The sequence below is a fragment of the Eubalaena glacialis genome, chromosome 1, assembly GCF_028564815.1.
Source record: "Eubalaena glacialis isolate mEubGla1 chromosome 1, mEubGla1.1.hap2.+ XY, whole genome shotgun sequence".
Lineage (NCBI taxonomy): Eukaryota > Metazoa > Chordata > Mammalia > Artiodactyla > Balaenidae > Eubalaena > Eubalaena glacialis.
The window spans coordinates 218,227,456-218,240,080 of record NC_083716.1 but is presented as its reverse complement, the minus strand read 5'-3'; the positions used below and the strand labels follow the sequence as shown (position 1 = coordinate 218,240,080).

Here is a 12,625-nt window from a genome sequence, read left to right as displayed (position 1 = left end):
CAACAATGAGCCAAGTTACCTTGTAAGGTAGCTCACTCACTGCTATTACACGTGTTCAAGTGGTGGTCATAGTCATTAAAAACAGGTTCTTTGTAAAAAAGAGTCATCCCTCTTTATGGGACCTCATTGGAAAACATGTCTAACCTTCCCCCACCTCTGAGTGATTCATATGCTGAGAAAATTCAGGCTCTGAGAAGATGCTTTTGGGAGAGGGTCTCTGAATTGGTGAAGTTGTACTTGATGGTTAAGAATCTATAATAATAGGTTTCCCCCCAATTCTTCACACAAGATATGTTTGGAAAATCATGTTTCTTGACATGACTTTGAGGGATTGGGCTCTTTTGAAAATAACTTTTATCCTGTCTTATTATCTTTCTGACAGTTAATTTATGCCTTTGGAAACACTATTTACTTAAGGAAGCATATAGTAAAATCATGTATAAACGATGGAGTAGTCATTTCAACAGTTTGCTTAAATTGGGAAAAATCTCTAGGAATAGAACTTTTGATTAAACATTTGCTTGGCTCTAAAACTCAGAAAAGATAATCTCTAATGTTTGTGTAATTCTAGAACTTGGGAGTCTCATTTGTCCCCTGCTAGATTCCTCAGGTATCATCTTTTGGGAATGTAATTGTCGAGACTATGGAATGGAAGACTTTGATTAGAGAGTGGTCATCTGCTTCAGGAAGTAAATGTTATGTATTTGCCTCTGCCTTTGTCTCATAATTTGAAACTATTCTTCAGTCAGAATGTTCCCCTCATTGACATTATCTTTTAGAAAGCACATTTGCTCCATTTGATACACCTGTAAGTCATCAACATGTAATTTCTCAAGAAACAGAAAAGCATACTAATTAACTTAAAATAGTCAGCTCCTTCTGCAGTTCCCCTTTGCAGAGATAGGAGTTTGCATTTAAACTTGTTCACTCTATTTAATTGGAATTCATTTTAAATTAAGCAGCTTTGTATTCTTCCTTATCAGCTAAATGAAGATAATGATTTTTGTGCTGCATAATTTGTGATGGAGAATTAAAAATATCCGCAGAGTTGACAAATACTGTCATCTTATCACATGTAAAGGAGTGCTTGGTGGCAGGCCTTCGGAGGGAATGTTATATTTGAAACTATTTTTAGAGGGGCTGCTGAAATTATTAGTTGTATGAGCACTGTTGGGGAAGCAACAGTTTATGGCCTCCACAGCTGCTCTCACTCTCCGAAGCCATGGGATATCTACTCAGCACCTGAAGAGCAAGCATTTCAGGGCAGTGTGGGGTGGGTTTGGGGGGAAAGAGGGTAGGCATTTTTTTCCAATGAGTTCTTTCTTGTGACTCATGCGGTAAAAATAGAGTTTTGAAACGCCATATAATCAGTCCAGATTTCTAAAAGGAATGTAATGAATAAGTATTTGAACTAGAATTATACTTTGGCGGAGAGCATTTTCCTTTTCCTATGTTTAAGGTGACTTCATTGGACTTCACATTACAATGAGAGCCAATTACACTTACCATCACTAAGTTACCCACAATAGGAATGAGTTAGACGAGGCTGCTGTTTTGATTTCTATTTATTTTATTTGAATTCAGTCTCTTGATAGAAGCTACCTCTTGAATATTAGTAATTAGTAATAATACTGATTCTGCATTGAGACTTTATGAGATTGGGAACAATATTCATTTATAAAATTCTAGATATCTCACTTTGACATGTTAAAGTACTATGTGTATGACAAAGAATATTTTGTGCATAGTAATTTATAATTTTCAAAGCACTTTTACAGAAGCTGTATGAGATGGAGAGGCTCGGGCCCAAAGCTGATCAATGAAGAGCTGAACTTCAAATGCAAATCTTTAAAATATAAGCTTTTCCTACCATGCCACATTATACCATTCATCTATAGGTTCTGAAGTTACTTTAGTTCTTGATTTATCAGGATTTCCCAGAACCATATTAAATCTTTTTTTTTTTTTTTTTTAATCAGACAAAATCCTGACCAGAGGAGAGAGATTGGATGGTTTTGGACTGTTACTGAAGAAGATAATGGCTATACTCATTCAGAGGTTCCACCACACCCGCAGGAACTGGAAAGGTTTCATAGCTCAGGTTATTCTCCCCATCATCTTTGTAACCACCGCCATGGGCCTTGGCACGCTAAGAAGTTCCAGCAACAGCTATCCGGAGATCCAGATCTCCCCGTCTCTTTACGGTACCTCTGAACAGACAACCTTCTATGCGTAAGTTTCTTCCCTTTAACTAAAACAACATTTCCACACACCTCCAGAGGTACGTTGTGCCTGAATGAATGCCATGTAGTGCTAAAGAATAAAGAACTTAGTAGCCGCAGTACCTGATCCTGCCAAAGGAATACACAGTTTGCTTTATTGCAGCGTGATACTTCTGTCACCAACAAACAACTTTTTAAGAATTTTTGTGTTTGTCTAAAAATAAAGTTATAGTACATCTTTATTTTTAATTAAGAGACTTTAAATCAGGAAAGCCAGGTTAGGTATGGCTTCCCAATCTGTTGTAATATATAGCAAATAGCTTTTTATTGAATATTGAATAGCAGTGTCAGAATTCTGTATAATATAATGTTATATGTACAGTAGGTGATCACTAAATGCATGTGACAAATAATAAGGCAGCCAAATAGAGACATGTGCTTATTTTTTTGGTGACCATTTTTTTTCTGAGTCTGAGTCTTTCTTAGATTTTTAAGAAAGCAGTCCTATAGACAGCATATTTCATTTCTTCAAATTATTTATGAGCATGAGTTTAATATGGGAGACTAGTGGAGGAATCATGAATTTGTTTCTATCCTTTAATATTACAGAAATTCTCACCCAAGCACAAAAGAACTGGTCTCAGCAATGTGGAGCTTCCCTGGCATTGACAACATGTGTTTGAGTATCAGTGATCCGTAAGTGGTTCTTGTTTTTTTTTTTTTTTCCCAACATTCCAGTGTGTGTGTGCATGTGTATGCGTGTGTGTATGTATGTGGGGGAGTGTGGTTAAGTGAGTGTGTGTGATTTGGCTGGAGGAGGTCAGCACCCTGATTGAACTCTATCTTTAACAGATTTTATCTATCTCCTTTAGTTCATTCCATGGTTATGCTATACTGTAATAATAAAGAGGTGCTTTATAACTTGTAAAGTTCGTTTGTGTACATATTTTCATTAAACAGTCACTGAATTATTAATCTCATTTTTAAGATGAAGAAACTGAGGGTCATGTGGACTAAGATAACTTGTCTAAAGAAATCTAGAAAGTAGGTTGTGTAGCTAAAGCTGAGACCCACATCTTCCGAGTTCAATCCCCATGCTTTTGCACTACATAGTGTTGCTTATTGAAACTTCATGAAAGATGGTACATGACACATGGAAACCTGACATCGGTGCATTATTTTGCTAAAGTATCCCCTTCCCTTCAGAGGAGAGGATGAAAAGAGCAAAGAAGATAAAGGGGTCCGAAAAGTTCCATCCTGCCACATTAAGACAATTCAGTGAGCTTTGGTCTCTTCACTGTTTAATCTTTAAATGCTCTCCCTCAATCTCCCATAAAATGTCAACTCACTTGGAAATGGTAGTGCAATGTATATTCAAGTTACGAAAAATCAGTAAACTGAACTTAGGACTATACACCTGAATTTAATACCAAATTCTCACTTATATGCTCGTACATAAACATGCAAATGTACACATACCTCACTTCAATATCATTTTTACTTGCAGAAGGTGTTTAAAGAAAGACAGTCTGGGAAAATGGAACAGCAGTGGAGAACCTATCACTAATTTTGGTGTTTGCTCCTGCTCAGAAAATATCCAGGTAAGATGGAATTCGCTTTCAGGAAAGTAGAAAAAAGAAAGGAATAAATATCAAAGCTTGAAAGATCTATCTAGGTTACCAAAGAGTTGGTATAATTTCATTGTATGGAGGCTAGTAGCTCAGCGATGTCGACCTGGGCAGCTGAAAAACACTGAACTTCAGGTCACTGTTTTAAATCCATCTCAGGACAAACTTCCTGAGGTAGGTAATTCTATGACAGTCTTTGTGGAAGCTGACAGAAAATGAGTTTTTGGTCTCAGTTCAGTTGTAACCAGAAAGCTCTGTGTTTCACATAACTGTCATATTTGAAAATACAGTGAGACTGCTACTATAGTGGTCATCTGGGAAGTTAGTAATGTGTAAGTCCAGAACAGAACTCTGTATGTCTCCAAGCAGCACCTCCAGGATGCAAGAAAAATCCATGTCCTGAAAGAAACATTAAAGATTCTCCAACCAACACCCTGTCTGTATTCTATAAATACACACCTTAGTTTTCTAGGCCTATCAATTCAATAAACTTTTAAGGAAAACAAATTCACTGGGGAAATTAAAGATTGTTGAAGAGAAGAGGTAACTATTAGTTTCTGAGAGTCACTATGTTGTCAACTTACCTCCCCATAGAGGAGGAATCTAGCAGTATTTTCTTCAAGGTGACATATGATTACGTCCTAAACTGTCTTGGTACACTATTTTAAAATAAAGATGTTTTCAGTAAATGCAGCCTATTTTTGTGGTCTCACGTAAGATGGTGACTAGCAATAAAAGCTGGGATCAAGCAAGCATTTTTTGAAATCCTTGCATATATAAGTATTATTCTTACCCAGTACTCAAAGCATTTTCTAATCCCTCACCTAACCTAGCTAATTTCTGAAATCCTTCATGTATTTTCTTTAGGTCACAGTAAAAGTCTACCAACTTAGTATTTAAAATTGGAATCTAGATAAATTTTATTAATTAAAAAAACCAAAAAAAAAAAAAAAAAAAACAACCCAGTAGATTAAAATTTTTCCAACCTTATATTCCATTGATGGGAATCCAGATTTGTGTAAACAGCTTTTAAAAGCATTGACAGTATCTACTAATGCTGAAGTTATACATACTCTATGGACTCAGCAATTCCACTCCTGTTATATACCCATCAGAAATGTGAATAAATTCACCAAGAGATATATACTGGAATATTCATAGCAATACCGTTTGTAATAGCCACCCAAATTCCCAGCAACAGTAGAGTAGATAAATCAAATGTAATCTATTTCCACAATGAAATTCTATATACAGCAAGATGAGAATGATCTACACTACACACATCATATTCTCAGAAACAAATGATGAGTGAAAAAAGCCAAATACGAGAGAGTACATATGATACAGTTCCATTTATATAAAATACAAAAACGGGAAAAACTCTTCTGTGCTGGTTACTTTGGGAGTGGTAGGATTGGAAGGAAGTGTGATGAGGGGGCTTCTGGGGTAATAGCATTGTTCTGTTTTCTGATCCAGTTGCTGGTTCAAGGGTGTGTTCAGTTTGTCAAAATTCATCAAGCAGTATCCTTATAATATGTGTGCTTTTCTGTATGTATAATGTAAGTCAATAAAAAGTTAAAGCTAAAAATTAAGTTGCATACATAAGGATATCTCTGTTTATGAAACCGGTGGCATTATAGAATGTGACCTTCAAGCTGATACAACTCGATGCAAGGTGAAATTCAGCCTTCATTTTTTAGAGCAACCTGCAACATTATGCTCTTGATACACATGTGGTGCTAGCCTCAGGCTCTGGAACACCATGTGAAAGATGGAAGGAAAAACTGGCAAAGTGCTAGGCTTTTCCCAAACTAAAGTTCGTGGCAGTGAAGCACGGGACACTTCAATGAAAAGTTAGTAGTCAGGAAGTGCAGAAAGCTACGAACATATAAATAAGTGGTTTAAACTAAGCTCTGAGATTGGTTAATAGTAATGTACCAAGGCACTTAATTTTGACAAATGTATGATGGTAATGTGAGATGCTAACAGTGGGGAAAACTGGGTGAAAGGCATGCAGGGACTCTCTGTACTGTCTCTGCAACTTGTATATGTATAAGTGACACATATATACATATATATAAGTCATATATATATAAAGATTGGATCTGGATACGGGAAAAATTGGGTTCTGACACCTAGGTTGGTACCTTAAAACTAATATAACACAAACTTTTTATCGACTGCTGTTCATCCCTGAGAACTTATGTCTGTTAATGTTATCTTTTCAATTTGGGGCAAACATTTTTCTCTTCCCTGTGAATTATTGAGGGAATTTTGAGTCATCTTAACGTTTAATGTTATCCTCCAAACATATCAAGCTTGTCAGTACAGTGAAAGAAATATTGAACATTAGTTAACTTGTGTTCTTTTTTGGCTTTAAGCAAGTCCTAAACACATGTATATTCTCTGTATAAATAATAAATGTTCTGATTTTTTGGCATAGGCAAGATGACTTCCTTTTCAAAGCTCTTTAGAGGCAGAGGACACTCTTATCACACTCTACCAGTTGCACTAATAGACAAATCATGAGACTGAAGCTCCTTGACATTGTCTATTTAATTTGTACAGCATTGTCCAAAGAGAACTTTTTTTAACCTTATCTTTCAGGAATGTCCTAAATTTAACTATTCTCCACCTCATAGAAGAACTTATTCTTCCCAAGTAATTTATAACCTCACTGACCACCACTTGGAAAACTATCTTATATCAACTGCCAATAAGTTTATGCAAAAAAGGTAAAAATACTCTGTTTATAACACGTTTAACTTAGAATATCATGCTTTCTAATTTTAATAGTAACTATCTTTTGAATTTGTGACAATAAATGCAAGTTTCTATTGATTATTTATATGAGTAAATTCTGTTTTATCTAAACAGCCTTACATATTAAAATTTAAGTAAATTAATTTAATGACTCTAAATTAAGATTTATTTGAGCACATTGAAAAGCATTGTTTTAGGCCTCAAAAATGTATTGTTAAATGTGTACATATTTTTTTCTCGAAGCGAAAGTGAAGTTGTTGACTAGATTGTGCCAGCTTGCAGAATTTTAAGGTGTGGCTTTTGGTGACAGTTGTCCTTAGTTCCAATATGAATATCTCAAAACTTGGAGTATGATATCTGCATGTGAATAAAGTGTCTTTTTGTATAGCAAAGCCACAGGCATGTTCCTAAGCCACCTGAACATTTGCCATAGATGTAAGCGTGGCAGGCTTACATTTGCAACGACATGGATGGACCTGGAAGACACTATGCTAAGTGAAATAATAGACAAACATGGCATGGTTTCACTTATATATGAAATCCAAAATAGTCAGATTCATAGAAGCAGAGAGTAGAGTTGTGGGTTCTAGGGTCTGGGGGGAAGGGCGAAACAGGGAGATGTTGGTCAAGGGGTACAAAGTTTCAGTAATGCAAGGTGAATACATTCTGGAGGTCTAAGTCCAGCAATGTGACTATAGTTAAGAATACTGTATTGTTACTTGAAATTTGTTAAGAGGGTAGACCTGAAGAATTCTCAACACATACATACAAGAAAATGGTAACTATGTGAGATACTGGATGTGTTAATTAGCTTGATTGTGGGGATTATTTCACAAGGTGTACATATATCAAAGCATTTGTATGCCTTAAGTATATACACTTTTTGTTTGTCAATTATGTCTTAATAAAGCTGGGGAGGGAAAGTTGGTAAGTACACATGAATATGCATGTAAATATTTTCAACAAAATGAGGTTTATTATAAATAAACCATTCCAAAACCTACTTCTTAAAAGAAGTGAAGAATGTGCTATAGTGTTCTCTCCATGTCAGAAATATAGCTGTATAGCATCACATTTAGGATAACAGTTACAAGAAAATTATTTTAGTGTAACTACACCATTATTTATTTAACCCAGTCTTAATTTGGTGAATATTTAAACTAATCTGTCCTTAAAATTACCATTTGAATTTTTTTAATCCACTTTTTATTTTTAAGAGTCCATGAACTTCTAGCTATAATGTATGTTTTAGACTAAAATATGATAAAAGAAATCGATAAAACTGTAAAACATTTGTCAGACAGTATTTATTTCATACTGTAAATGTGTTCCTGATGGAAAGAAAAAAAAAATGAGCTCTTAGTTAAACATTTTAGATCTATTTATGCATATTTTCTCCATTAAAACAATTTTTCTGTGTAGATATGGAGGTTGGAGTTTTGGGCTGCCTTTGACTAAAGACCTTCGTTTTGATATAACAACAGTTCCTGCTAATAGAACACTTGCCAAGGTAAATTGTGATCTTTCTTTTGGGATGTCATACAAATGGGAATGTGAACTTGAAATGTTCAAGCATTTTCATGAGGTAAACACAAAACATGGGTCAGTAGATTTGAAAAGCACTTTGGAATAATGCATACTCCATAATGCAGTGGTTCCAGTCCTGTGTATTTATCCTAGGGAAACGTGTACACACAAGTACCCGGATACATACACAAAAATGTGCGTGGTAACATTTCTCATATTAGCCGAAAACACAACCCCAAATGTCCATACACAGTAGAATAAATAAATAAATTGTTAGATACTCATTTAACAGAACTTTCAGCCATGGAAATGAATGAACTCTTTTCCATACAACAAGCAGGCTAACTCTTCCAAACATTATTAGTAAGCAAAAGAAAAAACAAAAAGGAATACACAACTATAATTGCATTTATCATAAACTTTGAGAGTAGGCAAAACAACCATATTGTCTAGGGGAGAGAGAGAGCACATTGTGATTTGGAAGGACACAGAGTGTCAGGGAGGTGTTCTGGATGCTGGCAATTTTTGTTTCTCAACCTGAGTGATGGGTATACTCCCTTTATAATTTTTTGTTAAACTATACATGAATGTTTTATGCATTTTTCCTTGTATATGTGTCATATATGTTTAGCTTTGCTTTTCAAAGAACATGGAAACTTAGAATTTGGTGGATATAAATAATCCTGTTGACTTTTTTTCTTCTAGATTTTACCTATGCTTTGAATTTGAAACAAGCTAGAGTCACAGAATCAGACACATATGATTACACATATGATCACAAGCAGTCTTTAAATTATTTATTTATTTATTTAATTTATGGATGTGTTGAGTCTTCGTTTCTGTGCGAGGGCTTTCTCTAGTTGTGGCAAGTGGGGGCCACTCTTCATCGCGGTGCGCGGGCCTCTCACTATCGCGGCCTCTCTTGTTGCGGAGCACAGGCTCCAGACGCGCAGGCTCAGCAATTGTGGCTCACGGGCCTAGTCGCTCCGCGGCATGTGGGATCTTCCCAGACAAGGGCTCGAACCCGTGTCCCCTGCATTGGCAGGCAGATTCTCGACCACTGCGCCACCAGGGAAGCCCCAGTCTTTAAATTTTAAATTGTTCTTCACATATTTCTCATTTGGTAGTAAGAGATATATACAACCTTGGGGGAAGTGAAGAAAATAATATTCATTTAGTGACTGTTAATAAACCAAGAACTAGTTATCACCTTTTATACAAACTACCTACACATCCTCACAACATCCCTAAGAGATAGATATTGTTAAGTCTATTTTAGCTGGGTTTTATAAGGTCATATAGAAAGTAAATAGTAGTGCTAGGGACTTGAATGTCCACCCCCGCCTCCAGCCCCGCTTTGTTCCTTTTCTCCCTCTCTCCACACATAGAGTAAGGGAGTTCTAATATTAAATAATTTCTCTCTAAATCAGATTTGTAATTTTGAATTACCAACTGGCTTTCTTGAATTGAGGTATACCAGTATTTTAAATCCCTCTGCTTTTGACATAGCAGATGAACTAACTCACTTTCTTGTGGGTTACAAGTAGGAATAGAAAGTTAGTGGGGGTATTTCAAGGTTATCAATCTTGTTGCTAAGGACACAATGCTTGTATATGTATTTAATTTCTTCCTACAGCCTGGCCTATATGCCAGTTGCTTTTTAATTATTATTATTATTATTATCATTATTACTGAGAGACAGAATGCCCTAGTTCTAGTTCCAGAATCACTACAGTCCAGTCACAGAAATGAAGATAATACTGATGTCTTCTGTTTATTTCAAGCTTTACCTTTAGAGAAGGTCTAGAATAACTAGTAACTTGGTGCTCTCATGCAGGGAAAAAAAAGTTGTTTTCCCAATCTCTGCCCATCTCTAGGTTGGAAACTTAGAGTTCTGTGGTCAACACTGGTGGATGGTTCATAATCTGCCAAGATGAAATAAGTTACTGGGAAATTGGTGCCCTTATTTTAAATATAAATTATATAGGCTGTAAGATGTAAAGACTGCCTGATTTATTTGAACACCATACTGATCTTGCCTTCTTCCGGAATTTTAACAGGTATGGTATGATCCAGAAGGCTATCACTCCCTTCCAGCTTACCTCAACAGCTTGAATAATTTCCTCCTGCGAGTTAACATGTCAAAATACGATGCTGCCCGACATGGTAAAGTTACTTACTTAGAAGTTTCTTGTATTGCAACTTTTGCTACTGTCCATATGAAAATGTGCACTAGATGCCATTTCCTCCCAGTGGCAGCTATTTTATGGTATTTAAATCACAGATCTTTAAAAGGAGTTTGGAAGTAGTAACTACCACCAGATGGAACATTCTGGATAATCCCCTTAACTTCAGGTTAACTTAGTTTCCTCATTTATCAAGTCAGGATAATAATGCTGACTTCACACTTATTTCTGCTCTCACAGCTAGTATTTATATCTCATAGGAAAATATTTTATAACTATTTACTTGTACATAGGCTAAAAAATAAAATAATAATGCCAATAAATATTGTACACAAATCTAAATGTGAAAACAAAACTTTTAAGCTAAGAAGTTCTAACAGGAAAGAAGTGCTACCATTAACTGAGTACTTACCGTAATGACGCATGCTTTGTATAAAATATTGCTAATCATTAGCTCCCTCTCAGGATGAGTATTATTGTTTCCTACTGCTTCCTACAAGATTGATAGATAGTCCTTAGACCTAGAGCATCAATAAAGTGTGGAGTCAAAAGTGGTAAATTAAGTTAAATGATGACTAAAGCCAGGTGGGTCTGGTATAAGCTGGTTTGAAACACTACTGAACCCTTGACTTTCAGTAGGATGTCTTATTGAGAGCAAAAGACATTTGTTGCCATGACGGAAAATGAAAGTGTAAGAACCATAGAAATGACTAGGAGGAAATGTTGCAAAGGTATGTAGGTAAGAAAAAGAGACAATGCCACTTTTGAAGGATCAACTTTTGAAACCTATATTCAGGTTTCATTTATTACTAGCGTTCTTTACCAAGATGAAAGCAGTCTGAATCACTCTGGATCCCAGCAGGCTTGTTGTGGCCCCTACAACTGTATTTTTAAGTTACATAGTCTAAAGAGTTAAGAATTCTGGAACATAAACTTCATATTGACCCTAAAAGGAAATGTTTTTAATTTAAAAATAAGGCTTAGCTTGAGTTATATAGAGATTAGTAGTAGTGTGCCTTCTATTTTTTATTAACTTTTCTCATATAGGCTTATGAAAGTGGTAGCTTTCCACCTTCTCTGGAAGGAGTTTGTTTTCTTTCAAAAAAGAAATCCATGTCACCTTAAAATGCTTTTATTGTTTTGTAATGCATGTATGGGATCTGCCATGATAATGTTGTCTTTAAAAATCAGCTCAATTATTCTCCTGCCACCTCCCCTTACTACACTAGCTGTCTTAAGGCACCTTGTTGGATTCTACATGAATTGAGATTTTGCTTTAGCTGTAAAATTGATTCTCTTTGAATTTTAACATGCTAATAAAAATCTTTTAATTAGCTTTCCTTTGCAATGTCAATATCTGTTATATTCATGTGGTTCCCTCTAGTGGTTAATTTAACCTGGAAGTTCTGTTCTTTCTTCCCCTAGAATACAGATTTACTTGTTTTCACTAACAAATGCTACACAACCAGGCTTTTTTCCAAAAATATTGACACATTGTTCCCTCCACCCTAATGTTTATTCTTATTGCATTACTAGCAGTGGTCAATGGGAAGTTACTCATTTTAGGTTTACACATGTAGAAATAACAGAAAGTGTATTCTTTTTAATGTGTATTGTATATGGGGGAAATAATTGAAATTTTAAGATTTTATTCGAGTCAATAAGCATTCATTGACTAGTCACTGTACTTAAGACATTATGCTGGATGCTGTAGAACCCACAGAAAAGATTGTGATATAGATTCCAAACCCTAATACATGTACTTGATGTTTCTGCTAAAGATCTGTAAAAAAAAATTGGTTTAGCAACATTTTTCATATTGGAGTAAGTGTATTTGTAAAGATTCCTCTGGTGAAATAGAGTATTTCTTGATTCTGAAATACAGATCAGGACTAAGAGAAATGTTTTCCCCTTGCCTATGTTATAATCCAGCAACAAGGTTTAAGTAGGACCCAAAGAAAATTGAATCTCAGTAAAAAGAGAGCCCATTAATTTACACAAAAGATAAGAGAAGTGCATTCCCCCAATGATGTGATTAAAATTATAGGTCAAATTGATTATTGTTGCTGGTGGTTTCTTTGTTTTGATTTAACTATATATTATATTTTTTCTTCAATATATAACAATTGCAGATTTCAACCTCAAAATATGTCACACTCTACTTAATAAAAATTATAAATTTAAGTTAATGGAAATAATAGAACTTTAGAATAATCTATAATATTTGGGTGCTATCAAAGGGCCTTAATATCCTAATATAATGAACATATACTATATGAGCAGTAGTGAGAAAGTTCTT

At 35.2% G+C, this 12,625-nt stretch overlaps 1 protein-coding gene across 1 annotated transcript in view; it reads left to right on the top strand.

The window, feature by feature from the left end:
• ABCA12 (ATP binding cassette subfamily A member 12) overlaps positions 1-12,625 on the top strand; it is a 190,507-nt gene that overhangs the window by 154,690 nt on the left and 23,192 nt on the right. Inside the window, exons 34-39 of the mRNA XM_061204760.1 lie at positions 1,980-2,232; positions 2,832-2,918; positions 3,730-3,823; positions 6,458-6,585; positions 8,036-8,123; positions 10,201-10,306. Coding sequence (XP_061060743.1) covers positions 1,980-2,232; positions 2,832-2,918; positions 3,730-3,823; positions 6,458-6,585; positions 8,036-8,123; positions 10,201-10,306 — 756 coding nt within the window. The remainder of the gene's footprint in view (positions 1-1,979; positions 2,233-2,831; positions 2,919-3,729; positions 3,824-6,457; positions 6,586-8,035; positions 8,124-10,200; positions 10,307-12,625) is intronic.